The sequence below is a fragment of the Alligator mississippiensis genome, chromosome 7 (assembly GCF_030867095.1).
Source record: "Alligator mississippiensis isolate rAllMis1 chromosome 7, rAllMis1, whole genome shotgun sequence".
In the NCBI taxonomy this organism is placed as follows: Eukaryota; Metazoa; Chordata; order Crocodylia; family Alligatoridae; genus Alligator; species Alligator mississippiensis.
In genome coordinates this window covers 56,578,174-56,600,894 of record NC_081830.1, presented here as the reverse complement: position 1 = coordinate 56,600,894, position 22,721 = coordinate 56,578,174, and the positions used below count along the sequence as shown (strand labels likewise).

Below are 22,721 nucleotides of genomic sequence, written 5' to 3'. Positions count from 1 at the left end.
CAAGTCTATCCAAAAGTGGTACCTGTGCTCCCTCTACCGGCTCTGCACCAACCAGAATTAGCTTGTAAATATTATTCTGTCAGATGTGCTGACATTATAGAAGACTCTGGTGTATAAAAAGGAAGCACATGCAAAAGGAATATATTTAAAATACCATTAGAAACACAAAAGGAGAAAGAGTATGAAAAAGTCAGTAGGTTTTCAAATATATTAAACATAAAAGGATTTTACTTAAAAGGGCTAAAAATGGTCTCTTTTAACCATTTGCCAGTTTAGTAGTGGCTTTAAGTTTTACTTCATACAACATGAAAAAACAGTCAAATATTACAGAAGCAGAGGTGAAAGGTCATGTTGTTGATCACAGTCTGTAATAAGAAATAAGAAATTTGTTTCCAATCCATTACATCCTTCTTAACCGGGCAGGATGAAGGGCTGGAGAGGACTCATATTTAAACCCTTTGAAATGAGAGATTTTTCACCATTTTAACACTTGACCAAAAATAAATAAAATTTTTTTTGAGATCTGTCAATACAAGGGGGAATGTACAGGGGGTCCTCAGGTCTTCAGAGACCCATATACTGTAAAGTAAAAAGATAATATATTAAGACTTGATTGAATTTGATTATATACTTATTCCAAGAACCAGTAACTAGGAGAAATTGTACTGACTTGCATAAAGCACCTGAATTTTTTTAACTGAATTTGTTATTTCCAATGGCATATAATAATAATTTAGTGGTCTTTTTCTCCACCTTCTAAAGCTTTAACTAGTTGCACTGCAATTCTGATATACCCTAGCATAATTCCAAATGGAGAAGGAAGCCGAGAATATATATATTTTAACAGGAATATAAAAAACAAAAAACAAAGAAGCTCAAAAGGGCTTGGCAGAATTTAAACAGCTGCTTATAGGTGACTGACTAAAAAAAAAAACCAAACCAATTATTGTCTCAGACAACTGACTAAACAGCCCACCATAAACAAAATTGCCTAGTTATGAAAGCACTGAAAACATAAAATTACTTCAGAAATACTTCTACCTATACTTTTCAATTTGACATTCAAGACAAATCATTGGCTATACCCTGCTATCTATTACAGAAAATGTAGCTATTCACAATTAGAAGTGCACATACTTTCTTTAAGTAAATATTAAAAATACTAATACTGTGAAGAAACACAGTTCCCACACTGATATCTCAATATCCCAAACCACATGTCACTTCATTTGTGGCTGAAAGAGCATTCTAGTAGGAATTCTGAAGTAGCAGCCCCAGACCCCTTTGTCCAGTTACATCCTAATACACTTGGACATGCTAACTTTCTTTGGTAACCAGAGATTGCTTTTACAGCAGATCATATTCTGTCTCTGAAAGTGTGTTGTTCCTATCACTGTTTATCTTCAAACTAGCTAACAGGCACCAGTCACTGAGTGGAACTCTGATATCCTATAGGAGCAGTACAAACATTGCCGGATCAGTCAGAACCTTTTGTTTACACTTTTTATCCATCTGTTACTTACCAATAAGCCATATTATCAGAAGATAATCTATTCTCTCAAGTGCTGGCCCCATTGTGTTCTTCTTAGCTTCATTATAGACAAGTGAGTACAAGTTAAGCAACAACAGGAACGTGAAATATGAAGCTCCATGAATAATAAACTTCATAAAAGGAGTGTGAATTATTTGACCTACTCGTGATTTTGGAGCTAACAAGTAACAGAGGGACAGCACTGGCCAAAAAAAGCCAACTGTCAAAACAGTCAAAATCTTCTTACAAGTGTGTTTGCGTCGGTAGCCTGCCATCTGTCCAAACCATACAGTATTGAGAAACTGCTGACAGTTAGACTGGGCAACAAACTGTAAAGAAAACAAGCAGTCAGGTCTCTCAATACCAATTTAAGCAGTCATTATTAAAATTAATATGCAACCTATAATCAGGCAGTTGTGGATCATGTAATCCTATTTTCCACCAAGTAAAAATAATTCATATGAAAAATATATTTTAAACATGTTAATGTTTTAAGAACTTAAAAATACTAAAGAAACAAGAAACAAATACTAAAGAGATAATCAAGCATGCATTACATTCACCTCCTTCCAGCATCTTTGAGCATAGAACAGCATTAGTCTTTTTATGGTTAACAATAAGATTTCTTGATGTGTCACAATTAACAGTAAGATTAAGAATATATTTTTTAAATCATTAAATTAAGCTGTTATCTAGGTCAAAAAGCCATGCCACGGTCCCATGCTTTTTATTTGCTCCAGGTCTGATTTACTGAGAAGCTGTTTCCCCCAAAGTTCACCAACACCAGTATTTTATGCATTGCATCACACTTACCAGGAACAGGAACTGAGGTTACAATGCCTCACAGGATCAGGACCAAAGTAGACAAATAATCCTATACAAATCAGATCCTCTTTTTAATCATTATGGCTATAGTGCAGCAAAGCATTTGAGCACAGGATTAACTTTAAGAGACCCAGTGCTTTGCTGAACAAACCACAGGTTTTACCAGATTTTAATCTAAGTTTGTATTATAATGGTGAGAGGCTTAGGAACTCTTTGTACATACCATCTGGAATTTAATATAAAATGAACAGACAATGCCTTCTTTTTAGTACCACAATATTTCTGAGATCACCTCATTAAAAAGTTCTTACCTCAACAAAACTACTGACAATAAAATATTTTGCATAAAACTTTCCCCATATCATTCTAAAAAAAAAAACGTTCCCATTTCATCTAACCATAGTAGTAAGAAAGCTGTGATGATGAACAGAAGCACCTGGGAAGTATTTTTGTGCATTTGCTTAACACAAACCAAAAATGGATACCACGTCTCTAGGCCTGGAAAATTCACTCAGTCTATCAAGTTTCTTTTTGAACAGCCTACATTTTATACAACCTCACAAAATCTTTTAAATAGGGGCCTGAATTCAGTTTTTAAAAAAGGGTTCAGATTACTTAGAAATTAACTTACGTTGTACAATAACTTTCATATCTGGTTGTCAAATGTCCTTGGGATAGAAGCCTCCACATCTATGATCTCAAACCACATTATCTTCTATACAGTTAGCATTGGCTCAAAGCTTCCAGATTTTTCTAGACTCTCTATATTGGTGTTGTTTTGCTAGACTTGGCCATTTTCAAGGGGCTTAAGACAAGTTCAGAAGGGCAACTAAAACAGAAGGCCAAAAAGCCCATTTCCAATTAACCAAAGAGTGAACTTTGTGCACATTACAACTAGGGGGGCTAAAGCAAAGAAAACAATTACCATGCCCAGTGAAAAAAGTAGAGAGATCAAATTACACAGAGCAAAATGCTTAAGATTATCCAAGAAAATCTTAACAGATCATTCAAACACAGTATATTATAGCTTTTGCTTAAGAATGTGAGTAATGATTGATGTAATGAAATGTATTAAATCCAACTGTTCTGGAAGAGACATTTATTTTGAGTGCCTTAAGTTTTAAAGCCAAAGCTGCCCTATCAGCAAAGACCATAAAATAAAGTAAAAAGAAAACAGGATCACGGCAAGTACCATCACAAACTGGTTAAAGGAGATAAGAAATCTTCCCTCCAAAAAACTAATTTTGACAAGGATGTAAATTCCACCCTTCAAGGCCATAAAAACTAGTTCAGTCCTGTTCCCAGACTCCCTATGCCTGAAGAAGGGTGAATATGCCCAAAAGCTTGCTAAGAACTTTTTTCCAACTACTCAGTTGGTCTAATAAAAGATATGACATCTACTCAAAAAACCCTACCTGCCTCAGTGAAGCAAAGAAATTTAAACAAACCAAATCAGGAAATGAGCATTAGAGTAAGCTATGTACAGATATATGGGGTATAGACAGGAAGGAAAAGCCTAAAATGACTTGCTGACAGTTACAGGGGTGTAGGTTGTAGCCGTGTTGGTCTAAGGACACAGGCAGACAAGGTTCCTTGGGTGAACCTGATATCTTTTATTAGATCAACCCAAATAGTTGGAAAATAATTATTAAGCAATTATTTTCATTCCATCCAGGAAGAGCACATACCAACTGCCGAAACTCCCTTAGCCTGACGAAGGGTTTTTGAACCCAAAAGCTTGCTTAATAATTATTTTCCAACTATTTGGGTTGGTCTAATAAAAGATATCAGATTCACCCAAGGAACTTTGCTGACAGTTTGGGTGCTATCTTCCTCCTTTCTAAGTATCCAAGGCATTATAGATTAGCATCTAAATTGCACTGTTCTGGATACACAGATAAAAAGTGGGACAAGTGTTTATTCACGTAAGTGTGTTTTGGGGGTACAAACAACATAATGTACAGCTGTATACTTGCCTCTGCCTCAGAGCACTCATAATCCAGGTAGTAGTGGTCAAAAAGAAAATCAAGATTTGTTGTGGAAGGTAGAGCCTAAGAGCTCTACACTTCCCTTAGACGCCCTCTTGAATTTATAAGGTGTTGAATGAGCATTTAAGGCTAGTTAGCTACCAAAGACTTAACAGTTATAAACACTGATTCACACAGACCATTGTAATGCTTCCCTAAGAACTTCACACATCAAACCAGGTCAATCCAAACAACTGGTCACGTTTTGGACCTGATCTTCAAACCAGGTACAGTATTAAGAACATCACAACCCAGCTAGCATCACAGAAAAAAGTAACTGCCTCATGAGTAGCTGTCAGGTCTCCTAGATTCCAAGCAGCAAAATAGACCCATTATCCTGATTCACCTCTCAAGAGTTATGTACCTCCTCATATTCCTAAAAATTCTTATATAATGAGGCACAGCTGAACTTAAGCAAAGGGCAAGGACCTAGCAATTTATAACCACTGTATTATGATTATAACCAACACTGCATTAGCCTTCAGTGGTCCTTTCTTCTACAGTGCCAATACAGATCACCTTGATTCTCTGACAACATGCACCATACAGAAAGAAAGGGATGGAAACTCAACCAAGTGATGACTAAAGGATGAAACACACAGGTGACCACTAGGCACTTATTATTCAGTATCATTTTTTTTTCTTACCTGCAGCTTGCAGAGTCCTGAACTTGCCAGTCAGAAGTCAACTACAAGCTCATCTAAAGAAAATATCCTAGACTAATTGTATGTGGAACCAGGCCTGGACATAGTATAAAAACAGCTTCAGTAGCACTGCTGAATAATTCATTCTCATCCCCTTTGCAACCCGTGTCATTGTCAGCCATGAAATACTTTGTCCCAAAGACAAGCAGTCAGACCTAAAAGCATGGTTTTAAAATTAAGTCCTTCCTGGATGAATGTGCCCAAAGGGTAGAGATGGAAAGAACATTTATTGATGAGTTCTACAGGATTTAATAAAATCTTTGTTATTCTGGAACAGAATGTCCATACAATTATACCAACACAGCTATAGCAGAATAATTAATGGAGACAAGTCTGGGTCAGACAACAAAATCCCATAAAAATGGGAGCTGGATAAAGGAGGTCAGGTAGCCAAGCTACGTACGTGACAAAACAAACACTAAAATGGGGATCTGTGGGGATAATTATCAAATTTAGTGTAGGCCATAAGACATGCTAGGAGCAGTACGACTTAAAAGTCTGAAAGTGTAAAGTTCTGTGGAAAACAGAGTGCATCAGAATATCTGAGATCCATTTAAGAACATCCTGGGATAGATAGAATCAGGACTAACTGCCATAACAGATTAAAAAAGCACATAGGACCGTATGACAAAGCCTAAAACAGCAGGTGAGTAGGGGATGGCATAAACAAACAAGTTCACTGAACAGTGAATTGTACAAGTATGACACATCAAACCTCACTTATTGTGAAGCAGGGTTTTTGGTTGTAGCCGTGTTGGTCTAAAGACATAGGCAGGCAAGGTTCTTTGGATAGATGCGATATCTTTTATTAGACCAACTGAGTAGTTGGAACAAAGTTCTTTGCAAGCTTTTGGGCACAACCACCTTCTTCAGGCATAGGGAGACTCCGCAGTTGCGTGACAGGTGGTCAGTGAGAATGTGAAGAACACGTTTGCTGTGTTCGAGCATGATTGATCATGAGGACAGTACAACCAAAGCCTGGTACATTAGACATCAAAATGTATGGAGAAAATATGTAATCATAAAGATCATTAATCACAAAATTGTAAGACATCAAACCCATATCACTGCATAAATGCTTGTAATGTATAAAAAGAGTAAATAGAAATGCACATTGGAGTCGTGTTTAAACCTGCACCATTCGTGCTGCTGCCCAGTCTAATCACCTGGCTGACAGTCTGAATGAAGGCTGTGCTAATTGTAAGTTTTTACTCACTGAATGGTTGCTGTATATTTATTTGAACTGAACCCTGTTGTAGTAGGACCTAATAGGTCCTTGGAGACAGCAACGCTTGGTAGCCTAGTGATAGCCTTCTGCAAACTGATGCAGTAAATATGGTACAAGAAGTACTGGTGAAATATCTGGTATTTTGCTTTTATTACCAGACCATAGTATTTCATCTTCTATTAACACTCAGTCCCTTGTCACAGTTCTTATAATTTCTATAGGCAGAATAAAACTTAAATGAATCTCTAGTAAAATCCAGTATAAAAAAGCCTGTGCGTCAGATTAATATGCAGCAGAGAGCGAGAGAAAGACTTACTTCCTTTTGATTATACTTGATGGCAAGCTTTAAGCGACTCAAATTCATCCTCTCTTCTAACAATCCTCGTTTATCTATATGCTCATCACTAGATGTGTGGTTTAGAATAACTTCAAGCTCACGTGAGTTTCGTGCCTGGGCAAGCAAGTCTTTAGCAAAGGTTTTGCACTGCTGGGCTAACTCCTCATAATCATTTCTAGAAAACATGGTAGCAGAAAAGATTAATTAATACACTTAAAACTTTAATTAATACATGAATTCAATCTATCAGGTGGGAAACCTTAAAATACACTTTAAAATAGGTTGTAAAAGTCTGATCTACCAAATAAGGGATTGCAAGCACTTTCAAAAACTGAAGACACAATCATAGAAAATTAAGGTTGGAAGGGAACTCAGGGGGTTATCTAAACCAACCCCCTGCTCAAAGCAGGACCATCCCCAACTACATCATCCCAGCCAAAGTTTTGTCTTAGCCAGGTCTTAAAAACTTCCGAGGTTGGAGGTTCCACTTCTCTGGGTAACCTGTTCCAGTGTATTACTACTACCCTCTTAGTGAGAAAATGTTTCCTAATAGGTAACCTAAACTTCCCTTACTGCAACTTGAGACCATTACTCCTTGTTCTGTCATCTGTCACCACTGAAAACAGTTTAGCTCCATCCTCTTTTGAACCCCACTTCAGGTAGTTGAAGGCTGCTATTAAATCCCCTCTCAGTCTCCTCTTCTCCAAACTAAATAAGACCAGTTCCTTCAGTCTTTCCTCTTAAGTCATGTGCCCCAGCCTCTGAACCATTTTTGTTGTCCTTCACTGGACCCCCTCCAATTTGTCCACATCCTTTCTGTAGAGCGGACACCAAAAGTGAACACAGTACTCCAGATGTGGCCTCACCAGTGCTGAATAGAGGGGAATAATTACTTCCCTTGACCTGCTGGCAACACACCTACCGATGCAGCCCAGTATGCCATTAGCCTTCTTGGCAACTATGGAACACTGCTGGCTCATATTTACTTTATTGTCCACTGTAATTCTCAGATCCTTTTCTGCAGAGCTGCTGCCCAGCCAGTCAGCCCCCAACCTATACTGGTGTGTGGGATTGTTCCATCCTGAGTGCAGGACTTTGCACTTGTCCTTGTTAAACTGCATGAGATTTCTTTTGCCCCAATCCTCCAATTTGTCTAGGTCTCACTGAATCCTAGCCCCAGCCTCCAGCATATCTTACTCCCCTCCCACTCCACACCAGCTGCCAACTAGACATCGAGCCATTGATTACTACCCTCTTAGCCCAATGCTCCAGACAGTTTTCTATCCACCTTACACTCCATTCATCCAACCCATACTTCCTTAGTTTGCTTGTGAGAATGTTGTGGGAGACTATCAAAAGCCTTGTTAGAAATCAAGGTATACCACATCCACTGGTCTCCCCGCATCCACAGAACCAGTCACCTTGTCACAGAACACAATCAGGTTGGTTAGGCATGACTTGCCCCTGGTGAATCCATGCTGACTGTTCCTAATCACCTTCTTCTCAAAGTGCTTAGAAATGGATTCCTTGAGGATCTGTTCCATGATTTTTCCAGGGACTACTATGAGGCTAACTGCACTGTAGTTCTCTGGATCTTCGTTTTTTACTTTCCTAAATAAGGGCTCTATGTTTGCCCTTTTCCAATCATCTGGGACCTCTCCTGATTGCCATGAGTTTTCAAGATGATGGCCAGCGTCTCTGCAATCTCATCAGCCGACTCGCTCAGCACCCTCAGGTACATCCCATCTGGCCCCAGGGACTTGTGTATGTCCAGCTTTTCTAAATAGCCCCTAACCCGTTCTTTCACTGAGGGCTGCTCACCTCCCCACCAAACTGTGCTGCTTAGTGCAGCAGTCTGGGAGCTGACCTTACCCATGAAGATTAAGGCGAAGAAGGCACTGAGTACTTCAGCCTTTTCTGCATCCTCTGTCACAAGGTTGCCTCCCCAATTCAGTAAGGGACCCAATACTTTCCCTTATCCTCCTCTTACTACCGACATGCCTGTAGAGATCCTTCTTGTTACCCTTAACGTCCCTTGCTAGCTGCAACTCCAATTGCACTTTGGCCTTCCTGACTTCATCCCTGCATCACCAGGCAATACTCTTATACTCCTCCCTAGTTATCTGTCCAAGTTTCCACTTCTTACAAGCTTCCTTTTTGTGACTTAATGTACTGAAAAGTTTTCTGCTAAGCCAAGCTGGTCTTCTGCCATACTTGCTAGTCTGCCTGCACATTGGGATGGTTTTGTTCCTGCACTCTCAGTAAGGCTTCTTTCAAGTACAGCCAGCTCTCTTGGACTCCTCTCCCCATCAGACTGGCTTCCCAGGAGATCCTGCCCATGAGGTTCCTGAGTGAGTCAAAGTCTGCTTTTCTGAAGTCCAGAGTTCTTACTCTGCTTCACGTTATCCTTCCTTTCCTCAGGATCCTAAACCCAATCATGTCATGGTCACTGCTGCACAAGTTGCCATCCACTACTACATTCCCCACCAATTTTTCCCTGTTTGTGAGCAGCAGGTCAGGAAGACCATGGCCTCTAGTTGGCCGCTCCAGCACTTGCACTAGGAAGTTGTCCCCAACACTCCAAAAACTTGCTGTATTGCCTGTGCACTGCTGTACGATCAGGAAACCTGTGATAGCTGTTTGAAGAAAGCCTCATGTACCACTTCTCACCACTGGTCTGGTGGTCTATAGCAGACACCCATCACAATATCACCCTTGTTGCTCTCCGCTCTAACCTTAACCCAGAGACTTTCAAAAGGCCTATCCCTAGTTTCATACTGGAGATATGAGCAATCATATGGCTCTTTTACATAAAGTGAAACTCCTTCTCCTCTTCTTCCCTGCCTGTCCTTCCTGAACAGTCTGTACCCATCCATGGCAGTGCTCCAGTCAAACGAGCTATCCCACCAAGTCTCTGCTATTCCAATCATGTCATAATGAAGACTGCTATATGAATGTTTCCCTGTTCAGAGTACCAACTTATTTTAATTATGCCTGAGACATCAATTTTGATGGAAACATGAAAACAGAGTATTATATGTTGTAATATTTAAACTTACTTTCACTGGTGATTTAGTTTCAAATACCCAAAAGTGTAAAATGTACTAATAGTCACAACCTACTTATGGTAACTTAAAGCATTAAAAGAAACACTGATCATTTTAGCATTATTGTTAATCCTACCACTGCAAGTTAACTTGATTTACCAAAGGTGATTTATGAAGTTAGTAGGTACAACAGAAAGCCACAGTACTGGCTGGTCTAACCAGGCATTTACTGTATCTCAATCCATGTTATCCTTGCACACATGGAGAACGGAAAAACTTGCTGAGAAAGAATACTGCCCAAATAAAGAAACCAGATTTTATAAATTGTCCAGAAAAATATTTATCTAGATGATGTTAGGAATTGCTGATTGAGAACTCTCCTACATCTCTTCTCCTTTTGAATTACAGAAAGCAGAAAACAACCAGGCTGCAGCTTAAGAAATGTGAAAATGAAGAGTTAATGTTAAGAAGAATTATGAACAGATAGAGTATAAACAGATCAAACACTGAATTCATACTCTATAAATACAATACTGGAGCATGTCATCTGGAGCAGGGGTGTCAAATTCATTTATCTCATGGGCCAAATCCAGAATGAGGATTTGGAGTCTAGGTGACCTGTGAACAGCAGCACTGGCATTCACCTCTGTGGCTGCTGTTTCAGCATGACTGGAAGCCAGGGAGTTAACACCACTGCTGCCAATTTTAGCCTAAAAACCCCAGTTTCTGCAGTAGGTGACGGGGCGTGGGGACAAGTGATCCGAGAGATGCTAACGCTCTTGGTTCTGAAGCCATGCTGAAATAGCAACTCTGGTAACCATGGGAATTAATGACACTACTGCTGGGCCCTCTGCTTCAGCTGCTGCTGGACCCTGCACTGCCTCTACCTGTTGAACCCTGCACCCTGTGCTCTGGCCACCACTGGACCCTGCACCACCCCCACCCTACCCCACCAGACCCTTTGCTCTGGCTGCCACTGGACCCTAAAGTGCCCCTGCCCCCTTAAACCCTGTTCTTCTGCCACTGCCAGACCCTGCACTGTTCCTGCATCCACTGGACCCTGCATCGCCCCATTCCTGGTGGACCCTCACACAACTGCAATAACCACTGCAGCAGCCCTCATGCCCTTGGTCAGATGTGGCCCACAAGGGATCCTGCAGTCTAGTTCCAGCCCAGGGCCCCAGGAGAGTTTGATAACTCTAGTCTAACATACTGCTCTTTCCCACTTCAATGGTCAAATGCCCGATTGTAAAACATCTAACATACAGCTACTGAGCTGTAAAAAACAAACCATAATTCAACTATTGGTCATGACTCACGTCATATGTTAGCAGCTGCGTTACTAAAGTAGATCTCAAACCAGAAAAGGACAAAGTGATGCAAGGGATTTAATATTAATATTAAAGCAATGTCAAGGAAGAGTTCAACTTTAGGATCACAGGGCTAGGAAAGTAATTTCAAAGGTAATCTACTCCAACCCTCTGCATAAATGTAGAACACTCTATTCCTAAACCATCCCTGTCAAGTTACCTAGCCTCCTCTTGAAAACCTCCAATGAAGATAAGGTATTACAAGTACTACCTGGCTGCAAGGTTAATTAGTTTCCTGTGGCCTAATAGGGCTGCACATGTAGATGTGAGATGTTTACCGAGGAGCTAATTAGTCTACTTGCAATAAATGTCTCATGTAGACATGCCCACCGTTGAGCTTTTTCTGATCCTCACTATCCGTTTCCCTCCTGGAATAACAATGCTATCTCCTACTAGGAAGGGAAAGAAAGTTTTCCCTGCTTCCCAGAGCAGCCTTAATTGACTATTTTTACCCCGTAACAGAAGTCAAAAGTTAGCCACCTAATGGTCAATTTCCCCAGGATGAACTATAGCCCAAGCTTAAAACCTATGACTCATCTGAAAAAAATTGCTAGAGTTGCTACTAAACCAAGGGTGGCTAAAATACAGCCCATAGGGCCCCTAAAGAAATTTTAAAAATTTATATTTATCTGTCCTTGGTTCCTGTCAAAGATGGAACCCCACGCCGGCACCCCACACTGCAGCTGCTTGCAGCCCACGTGGGGCTGCCTGTGTCTGCTCAGGACAGCCCCGCGCAGGCTGCAAGTGACTGCAGCAAGGAGCGCCACCCACGGGGTAGGAGAAAGGCCACTTTTCCCCCCCACACTCAGCACCAGCTCCTTCTCCGCTGGCGAGCACGGGGTCAGGGCTGTGCACGGTCCCACACCTGTACCGCGGGACTGGGGGGAGCAACGGGAGTGAGCAGGCACAGGAGCCAGCGAGAGCGTGGGACCTGCACTGGTGTCCTGGGGCCAGCGCCAGTGGGGCCCAGAGCTGGGCGACAGGAGTACAGGGTCCCGAATGGCAGGGTCTCTATGGACCCAGGCCAGTTCCCCCCTCTCCCTGCTGGTGCAGCCCAGCCTGGTTCCACGGACCCCTGCCAGCCTATGCCCCGCTCTGGGCCCTCCCAGCACTGGTCCTGGGACATTGGTCCCAGGGCACTGGTCCCAAGATGGTGACCAGGGGGCGGGGCACCTGTCAAGAGGCAGGGCTACCCATACGGCCCTCAACAGCTTGCCAAAACTGGGTAAGAGGCCCTCCACCCAAAATAATTTCTCGCCCCTGTACTAAACAGAGAGAAGGAAAACATTGTTATTTTCTCTTCTGTACACCTTATTGAAAAATCAGCGAGTTATTTTTGTGTTTTTACATGAAATAACTATACTGAAACAAAAGTTAACTGTAAGCGTGTATTCCCTTTCATTCATACCTGAATTCAACTTCAACAAGACTTAATTCTTTTAAGTCTGCACTAAGTTCAAAAGCTCTTAGGATAGGATCCTCCTCTGTTAACATTATTAAAGCCGGACTGGCCAAACACCTATAGATGTCAAGACGAAACCTGTGACAAAAGTTCAGAGAGTAAGATAACTTCTTGGGATCAAGACATTTCATTTGATTAACATTTTCAAACAGAGTATGTTCTGAAAGCTTGCAGAATCTCAAGCAAAAATTTAAAGAGAAACTACAGCAAACAAAAAAAATCTACTTATATCCCACAAGCATCATTTCAGTGTGGTTTAAATCAAATTTAAAGTGAATTGCAACCAGTAAAAGGTAAAAAGAAAAAAACTTTCATATACTTTTCCACATAAGTATTTAAAACAATTTTTATTCTTCTTTTAACTCCAAAAACAACGCAGTGGGTCATTTATTTTTTTAAATGAAATGTTATTAACATAATGTTAATATTGTTTAATAACAGTAATGTTAACATAATGTTCCTTTTCTCAAAAAAATGAAAAGATTTTGTAGCCCTCCAAACACAAATAACTGGCGTTATTTCAAATGGAGCTTGTATCACACAAGGCTTCCATATTGTCTTTCTCCCTGCTGCTACCACTGGACTTATTATAGGAGCAGAAGGTATCAACTGAGACAAAATTTGCTCCTATTAGACCGCAACACTTTTAAAGGTCACACATTTTAATGCTGCTGTTGTTACATAGCACTGATCATGGGACACTGGAAATAAAAGACAAGAGAAATTGATTTAATAAGATGATGGCATAACTATATCAAAAAGATCCCAAAACACTGTAGGAAAGCATACAAAAATGCCCCACGCATTTCGGCTACCTGAGAGTTACTGAAGTCCGGTATAGCAAGACTGTCCAAGATAGCAGAAAGACTGTTACCCAGAAAACAAGGGCAGGAGATACTCACTACTGAAATTCCAAATCAACCTCAGTGGTACCAGGACATAAGTGCAACTGTGGGGGGTTGTTCTGTTCATCCTATAGATATGCTTGTGATTGTTCTGTTAGAAAAGCCAGGCAACTATACACAATCAAGCTAAAATAAGTAAGTGCAACTGTGTGGACCCCACCTAATAGGGAAGGGTGGGGTCAAACAGGAATCTACCACATGCCATACCATTCACCAGCCAGAGAGGCAGGGTCAGAGAGGCTTTTACTCAGGAAGGCACAGTCCTGTCTAATTTTTCTCCCCTCACACATTCACATGCAGTCCTCAGACCTATAAGAAAGACCTGTGGGAACAACCCCTTCTCCTCTTTATTTAGAAGAAAGAGCAAAGGCACTTTTGCTTCCCTCTGTCCATCAAGACGAAAGAGCCATCTTAATCACTGCCATTCTGACCAAGACTGCACTTCCCTCAAGAGACAAGTTGGAAGCAGCATGATTTAATCTCTTCATGTGGATATTCACCTTCAGGCAGAAAATTAGTAATTAAAAAACCCCAAACTTTCATGACCAAAAATAATTTAGTTAGAAAGCATTATTACAAGGAGAGGGGTGGGAGGAATGGGTGTACAGCTAATGAAAATATGTAACAAATAGTGAATGAACTGTTGGGACTGTAGGAAATTCTTTGCTGGAACCATGGAAGTCTCTCTCGTCCAGAAGAGGACTATGATTAATATGCAAAAACATGTCTGTACACTCTTGTCCATTTAAATGTTATGGACTACAATGAAGTGGAAATCAGAACAGGTCCCAGCAGTACGTACTCACCAACATTAGATATTTTACTGTGTACTAACTAATGAACTGAATTAAATGGCTGAACTATATGAAGAAAGCAAAAATTTAATCTTTCACAAGACTTCAAAAATAAAATCTATGACTATATTTATACAACTAGAACTACTCCTAGATGCAGACAGAATTTGGCAAAGTATTTATACATTATACATCAACAAAGAGCTATCAAAATCACTCATATCTTAAGCAATGGGATTTATTTTCTTATAGGGGAAAGATATAGTCCTATTAGAGAAGCTTTTACATTCTCCAATTTTTATGTATTTTTTTTACTGTCAGCTCTGTATCATTCAAAACGTGGTTTTGCCAAGATACAATTCAAACAGAACTCCCATGTATTAAAATATAAAAAATAGTTTCTATTTATTCAAAAAGCATAGTCTTACCTTATATTATTATTATGCATTGGTATAACACTTTTTCAATAAAAGACCTCAGAAGGCTAAGGTAGGCGACTAAGCACAACATTTATGCTTCTGAGAGGATAACACTGACAAATATTAAATAAGGCCAGACATCTGGAAAAAAATACCTCAGATAATGCTAACAAGGTCTCTTTTCAACCCTAAGCCACAAACATTTCAAAAGTACAAACAAAAAGATAGTTCTATTAGTTTTGCCAAAGGAACCTTCTAAATGCGTACTGATACATATGCAAGTTCAAATGGAAGCATTTACTCAATATTATGAGGCAACTGTGGATAGTGGTGTGTCTCAATAAAGTTACATTTTGCCAACAGCACCAGGAGAGTCCAATGGAAAGCACCATACTCCTGCTGAAATATGGGTAAATAAGAATTTTTTAAACAAGCTCCTGAAATTCATTTAATACTCAAGCATAATGGAGACTCCTCTTACTACAAAAAGCACAAAATCCATGTAATGGGCTATCAACTATTCTCCATATACGATTTCAGCTAAGAGTAACTGTAAGAAAAATAAGGGAAAGGTATTCCTCAGTGAAAGAGAGTTCTTCTACTTTTCTAGTTTAACTAACTCTTAAAAACATATCCATAAACCAATCATAAACAAAGACATATTGAACCTAACGCACATGATGCCACCAGACTACGCTAAGGATTTCTAGTTATTACCAAGAACTAATACTCTTACCTGGAGTGCCGTAGACTATCTTTCTTATTTTTTGCAGTACACAGTGTGCATTCGCAGCCCACAGCATGAGGTTTGGGTAATGATATATCCTGTTTCAATAGCATTGTAAGGATCTCATAGTTGTTTCGATGAGCAGCTAAAATGACAGGTGCCACATCCATGGTTGTTGAATACTCTGGGTTCTGAATACGTTCCATTAGTTTCTGAAATAACATAAAAACATGCAGTTGGGATTTTAATAAAGCTGAATATAACAGTTTACCCATAAACTAACTTAGGCTGCTCAACACAGGATCCAGAGAATTTCTGATTTAAAACATTTCTCCACTCTGAGCTTTGTCACACAACTCAAAAGAAAAGAAAATCACCTAAACACCACCTGAAATTGTTTGCCTCTTAAAGATACAAGCATAGTGTATTTTGTCTCATTTCTTTTCTCAAATGGAAAAATTAATTAGAGGTGCACCGATATATCAGTGCTCTATTAGACTGGCACTGATAAAAGGAAAACTAACATTATCAGTTATTGGCTTTTTTTGGCCCGTGGAGCTGATAATGTTAACTGATAAATATAATATGCCTTCTGGTGGGGGCCTCAGATGCAAACACATGCATGTAGCCAGGAGCGGCTCCCCATCACTGCGCACCCCCCCCAGGGGAGGCAGGTACCCCCATATTTGTGCACAGGGCAGGTATGGGATGCCCTCTGAGGGCTCAGGGCTCTCCAATCTCCTGCCTTTCCCTCAGGATCCATGCACTGGCCACACACCCCCTGCCCAATTGGCAGCAGAGAGGGCGGTGAGTTGTGCCTCCTGCTGCATGGCCAGCACGGGGTCCCTGGGGCAAAGGCAGCAGGGCATAGAACCCCGAGCCCACAGCAAGCAGCCCACAACTGCCCTTGCCCCACTTGGCTCTGGTTAAAAGCGTCCCCATGCTTAAAAATGGAGGCAGCAGCACTTGAACTATAGCTCATTCACCAATCTTTAGTTCAAGCACCCCCACAACCATTTTTAAGCACTGGGATGCTGATCCTCTGGAAGAGCCGCCCGCGGCTCTGTCCCAGGTCCCATTCACTGCCCTAGTTGGGCAGTGCCTCCAACCCCAGCCCCTGCCCCTGCCCCACTCCCTCCCTCACTGTGCAGGCCTCGATCTGCCCCTCCCCCTCCACAGACTTATCTGCAAGGAACTGCTCTCCATTATGTCCAGCTGCATTCCTGTAAATCCGTTATCAGATTGGCATCAGCCGATATACCTAGTTAATATTTGGCTATCGGTATCGGCCAAGAAAATCTTTATCGGTACACCCCTAAAATTAATACACTGTATTTTTAAGCAGTAAGAATAAGAACTAACCCCATGTTACTGAAGATACTGTTCTGATGATAAAGAACTTTAGTCTTTAAGGTAATTTTTTTTTGGTCATTCAGCAACACTAAATTCATATTCACTATGGAGAACAAGCATTTAATTTTTTGAAGCCATCATTACTTGTAATGACATCAATGGAAAAGAAAAGCACTTTCCTCCAAATGCTGTATGGGAAATACATTACATTGCATTACTTCTCAAAAAAATGTTGTGCAATCAAATGAATGGTTTCTCTTCTTCTTTAATTAATTAATTTTAAAATCCAAACTCACCCTTCTGTAATGCAATTTCCATCTTTTGAAAAATGTGCCTTTTCCATATGTTCTATTAATTTAGGAGACTCATGAGCAAATAACATTACCAAGAGGAAAGTACAGCAAAACTGAAAAATTCTCATGCTGCAAAGGTAATAATAAAAAGCTAGCTTTTCTTTTCTTTTTTTTTTTCTTTTTTTTTTTTAATATTGATGATTTAGAGATGATAATGTTCTGGTCAGCTCACTCAGGACTTTGTTTTCCTCTACAGTTTGTTAGTCTCTCAAAACACAAAATAAAATACATATTTCATAAACTAGATGCATGCAATCACCACTGAACTCTGTTTTGTATTGTACCAACAAAGAATACTCAAGAGTTGGAATCCTTACAATTTTAGTAATGCCACAAGGAAAAAGTGTAAGTGTTGAAGATGGTTTTGGTAATACATCAAACGTTAAGGTTCACTTATAGCTACGCTTACTTCATGAGCTAACTGCCCAGAAGTTGCAACAATTTTGTACCTTGGAGAGAGAGCCCTGATAGACTGCTGAAAGAAAAATTATTGTCATGTGATCTATTTCATAGCCTCTCTTCTCATTTAAATTCTCTCTTAAAAAAAGAAAGCTAGAAGAAAAATGTTTTCTATATAGGTAGAATGTGTTCTTCTGGAATGAGCCTCATAAAGGGAATCTTATTCTGAAGAAAGAAAATTGCTTAGAGCTTTTCCTGGGAATTTAGAATTCAGTATCTTTTACCCTGTTTACATCCTTATTAATAAGTCAGTGTTAAGTTCTTATTTGGGTGTCCCCCCTCATCCTAGTATAGAAGAAATACTGCTTTCTGATTCACACACAGGTGCAACCTCTGCAGCAATATTAAAAATAATCCTTAATTAAAAAAATGTTATACTCAATAACTGTCTAATAGCAGCTGAATACCTAAGGATTGTAAAGCAGGACCCCAAAAAATTACTTTTAAGATGAAGACAGAAACATCAGGTAAGACTTTAATGTTCAGTGATGTTTTCCCAAAATATAGTTCAGTGCTGCCTATTATTTATATGACAAAAGTGATAAGTACTGGTAATTTTTCTCTTTGTTTGCAATACAGTAATTATAAGGATAGCATTAACTCAAACCTTAATGAATGTTAGGCATCTATAAACCTACTGGATGACTATGATCAATAAAAGCCTCTAAGGATAAAAAGCTGTTAAAAAATCATGAAGAACAAGGTCCAAATTTTGCTCTCTTACACATGAGAATCTTCATTTAAGGCTGTCTCGAATAGCAGTTTCACCAAAGACTCAATTTTGCTGTACCAACCCAAGCTAGCATGAATTAAGAATACTCAACTACAATAGTTGGTCTTGAAGATCGTTTTGGTCGATGATTAAGTAGTATATCAACAGCTCCCACTACTTCCGAGTCAATAGCAACCAAAAGTGCATCTGATGACTGAAAAGAGAAATAGATCAAATTGAAGTAATGCTAAATTAGATAGAATCAAGTCACAGAATTAAAAAAAAACAAACAAAAAACAATGCAAATAACTACATTACAAAGAACTAGAAGTAATTAAAGGCTGCCATAAAATAATGAGGCTGAAGAAAAAGAATGCCTAATTTATTTTAGAATAAAAGCATCTTAAAAACATCATGATAAAAGGTAAAAACTAAAGTCATCCAAGCTTTTCCAAAGCTACTGTTCTTAAGGGACGAAGTCTGCAATTGCCTTAATTTAGGTATAGGCATTGATTGTAGCTAGAAACCAATACTGGATTGTGCATCATAATAAAACAACTTGCTGCAATGCAACCATTATTATGCTACCACAACATGTACAGGCTGAGGATTCAAACGCAGGATCATTCATCCAGTCAAAATAGCACTACCGATTGCTGGAGTACCGGTTTCCCTTGTTTTATACGGGTTCTGCATATGCACATTTGCTCTTATGCAATGACCCTTTTTATACCCCAAATTCATTACAGGCGAGTTAAATTAAGTCTTATGCAATCAGCATAGGTGCCCCCCCAGAGCAGATAAGTCTGCGGGGGGAAGGGAAAGGGTCATGGGGCAAGGGCCCCACTCACCCCAGCTCCTGCTGCAGCTGCTCTGGGAGCAGCTGACGCCAGCTGCCTGCAGATGCTGACCTGCACCATGCCCCGAACCCCCCGGGGCTCCGCTTGTCCACACTCATCCCAACCCCTGGGCCACACTGTGCCGTGGTGCAGGCAGCTGTCATAGGCTGCTCCTGGGGCCACTGCAGCAGGGGCTGGGGCGAGTGGGGACAAGCGGAGGCCCAGCAGGGACGGTGCAGCTTGTCCCGACTCACCCCAGCCCCTGCTGCAGCAGCCCTGGGAGCGGCCAACGCCAGCAGCCTGCAGCCGGTGGGCTGCAATGTGCCCCAAAACCCCTGAGCCTCTGCTGGTCCCCACTCACCCCAGCCCCTGCTGCAGCAACCCCAGGAGCAACTGACGCCACCTGCCAGCATCTGCTGGGCTGTACTGTGCCCTGTACTCCTGGGGCCTCCGCTTGTTCCCACAGGCAGGTGGTGTCGGCCGCTCCCAGGGCAGCTGCAGCAGGAGGCCTGGGGTGCAGCTGTAGGCACGTGATGACGGCCGCTCTTGGGCAGCTGCAGCCGCTATGGCTTCTAAGTGTCCCACTAGCTTATCTCCTACCCCTCTTCCTGGTCCACCAATGAAGCGCAAGAGAACTTCACTAACACTGGAGACAAAACTGGAGATTTTGAACTGTGCAGAAGCTGGTGAGGGGCCCTCTGCACTTGGTTGTGCATTCAACCTGGGTGAGTCAACCATACATGCCATCAAGAAGAATGCTGACAACATAAGGAGTTCTGTGATGCATTCTACACCACTTGCTGCCAAGACAGCAATGAGAGTAAGGAACCAGCTGTTGGAGAAGGTGGAGATGCTAGGGGTGTAGGTGGAAAATAAGACCCAGAAGATAAATCTGTCCTCTGCTGTGATAGGAGGTAAGGCCCTGCAAATTTATAGCTGCCTGCTTCAAGAGGATGGTGGCCTTGAGGAGCCGTTTCTGGCTAGTAAGGGCTGGTTTGACAAGTTCCTTCAATGTACGAACTTGCAGAGTGATAAGATGACTGAGGAATCTGCAAGTGCTGATTATGAAGCTGCTGCAAAGTTTCCTGAGGGGTACAGTCCTAAGCAAGTTTTTAATGCCCATGAGATGGGGCTGTTTTGGAAGTGGATGCCATCTAAGACGCATCTCCAAGGAAGAGAAGGTTGCAAGTGAGTTCAAGGCAGCAAAAGACAGGCTGACTGTCCTACTGTGTGGCAATGCTGCTGGAGACTTTAAGTGTAAGCCACTGATAGTCTACCACTCCCTAAACCCACATGCATTAAGAGGACTGAGTAGGAACATGGTGCCTGTACACTGGGCTGCAAACAAGAAGGCATGGGTGACAGCCCAAGTTTTTGAGGACTGGTTTGCTTAACATTTTATCATGGAGGTACAGCGCTATTGCAGGGAGGCTAATCTTGCATTTAAGGTGTTGCTCATCCTTGACAATGCCCCTGGACACCCTAAACCCCTGGAAACTATCAACCCCAATGTCAGAATCCTGTTCCTACCCCCCTAACATGACCTCACTGATCCAGCTTCTTGATCAGAGTGTGATATCAATATTCAAGACCTGCTACCTAAGAAGGAGCATCTCCCAGCTGCTGGAGGATACTGATGGACCCAACAAGCCAACAATCCGTGAGTGGTGGAAGGCATACAATGTGAGGGATACCATCAACATTAAGGCTTCATGGGATGAAGCAAAGTCCACTACCATAAACAGTGCTTGGAAGCCTCTCTCGAAGGAATGTGTTATAGTCTCCCAGGGCTCCCTCAAACTGTGCACAACTGTTCGAAAGGTTATTGATCTTGGACAAAAGGTGGGAGGAGATGGCTTTTCAGACCTCGAGGAGGCAGACGTCATGGAGCTCATCGATTCCCACAATGAGGAATTAAGTACTGATGAACTGATAGAGACTGTAGCTGCCGATAAGGAAGAGGAAAAACAGGATTAAGAGGTGGTTCTCGAGGTCAAGGACATGACTATTAAGAAGCTGGCAGAGTTTTTTGCACAGGCTGAGAAGCTTGCTCAGTTTGCCCTGGATCTGGACCCTAGCCTGAACAGGAGCCTAGAATTTAATCATGGTTTGAACTCTCTCCTTGGTCCCTAAAAGGAGGTGTATGCCCAGATCCAATAATCAGTGAGGCAGTGCACCATGTACCAGTTCGTGAAGCCTAACTCAGCTATCCCCAGCCCCACCCCACTGATATTGGAGGGTGATGAGAGCCCCATGCCTATGGATTCTCCTATGGATGTTACCCAACCTGTACGAACTACCAGGACGTGGGATCTGACACTGAAGACCTTTCACCACCCTCTCTTCACACCAACTAAACATTCACCACAACCCTGTGCTTTTGTGTACTGTCTGCTATGGGTGAGTACCAAAATTGTCTTGTAAAAGTGGTAGAAATGGTCTGGGGGTCAGTACAGTCGAGGTCTTGGAATGTATTCCTATTTGTTACATGGTAAAGTGGGTTCCCTTTATGCAAGTTCAAATCATGTGCCGTTTTCCAGGAACGCATGTACAGCATAAAGAGTGGAAAACCTGTATAACCAAACTGTGAAAAGCTAAAAATGATTCTTCTCAACGGATCTCCAGGACTGAAGATCAAAGGGAGTACAAGGGGGTGCTATGATGTTATCAAGTACCAAAGAATGACAAATGCAGAAAGCCATTTGCAGTGCCCATATTTTAGACTGTCTGGAATATGAAAAAGAAGCACAAGCCATTCAAGAGGGGTGAAGGAAGAGTCTTTGGATCCTTGCTGTTTTTAATGTTATGCACACGAAGTCCAGCCTGGAGATCAAAACCTGACCTAGGAGGCAAACCAGAAAAATAAGATGACAGCCGTCCAGTGTTATAAAATCTTCACGCTGGTCTAATGATTCTGTTGCTTGGAAACATTTTTCCCAGCCTCCATAATTTTTCAGCTCTTATTACAGATTAATTGTTGCTTTCAACAGCATATACCATTTGTGAAAGCAACCTTAAAAATGCATTTCCTATTTACCTTCAGGAAACAGTTTGCAGGTTTTTCTTTTGGAAATAAGAATAAGATATCAGTTTCTATACTGGACTAAAGAAAGGCAAACATAATACCTATCTTTAAATAGAAGAACCTGAAGAATCATAGGCCAGTGCAGGGCCATGGATTATATGATCTCTCGAGATCCCACTTAGTTCTATTTCTCAGATTCCATGACCACAATAGTAAAAGCAGGTTTGTTGCCAGGGATGGTAGCTTTTCATTAGGTTCCTGCCAATTTTTAATTCTCATTGCAATTTATACTGCTCCTTGTTAAGTTCTTTGAAAACTTTAAATTTTTGGTTAAAAATCTGAAGAAAGAAACATGGCATGAAGTATCCCTTCTCAGCAATAGCATATTTTAAGGAAGTGTTGTTAGGTAGGACAATCTTCCACTGTCTAAAAGATCCTTGAGGAAGATGGCCCTCTGCCACAAAAGACAGATCAAACTTGGAGGGAAAGCTACCTATTGCTGCAAGGACCAACATCTCCCCAAAGTAGAGAAGAAAACAAGGAATTAAGAGGTTAAGATAGTTTTTAAGTCAAAATGCAAAATTCAGATGAGGATCACTGTACC

General features: G+C 41.1%; 1 protein-coding gene across 6 annotated transcripts in view; it reads right to left on the bottom strand.

Moving 5' to 3' along the window:
• The window catches only part of TRPC1 (transient receptor potential cation channel subfamily C member 1), a 47,448-nt gene that overhangs the window by 22,270 nt on the left and 2,457 nt on the right, over positions 1-22,721 (bottom strand). For 3 of the 6 annotated variants that reach the window (XM_006263316.4, XM_006263314.4, XM_059730992.1), the window contains exons 3-7: positions 18,366-18,467; positions 15,386-15,588; positions 12,478-12,609; positions 6,632-6,827; positions 1,524-1,860 (exon numbers count right to left, since the gene is read on the bottom strand). In XM_006263316.4, coding sequence (XP_006263378.1) covers positions 1,524-1,860; positions 6,632-6,827; positions 12,478-12,609; positions 15,386-15,588; positions 18,366-18,467 — 970 coding nt within the window. The other 3 variants (XM_059730993.1, XM_059730995.1, XM_059730996.1) reach the window with 3 other exon arrangements.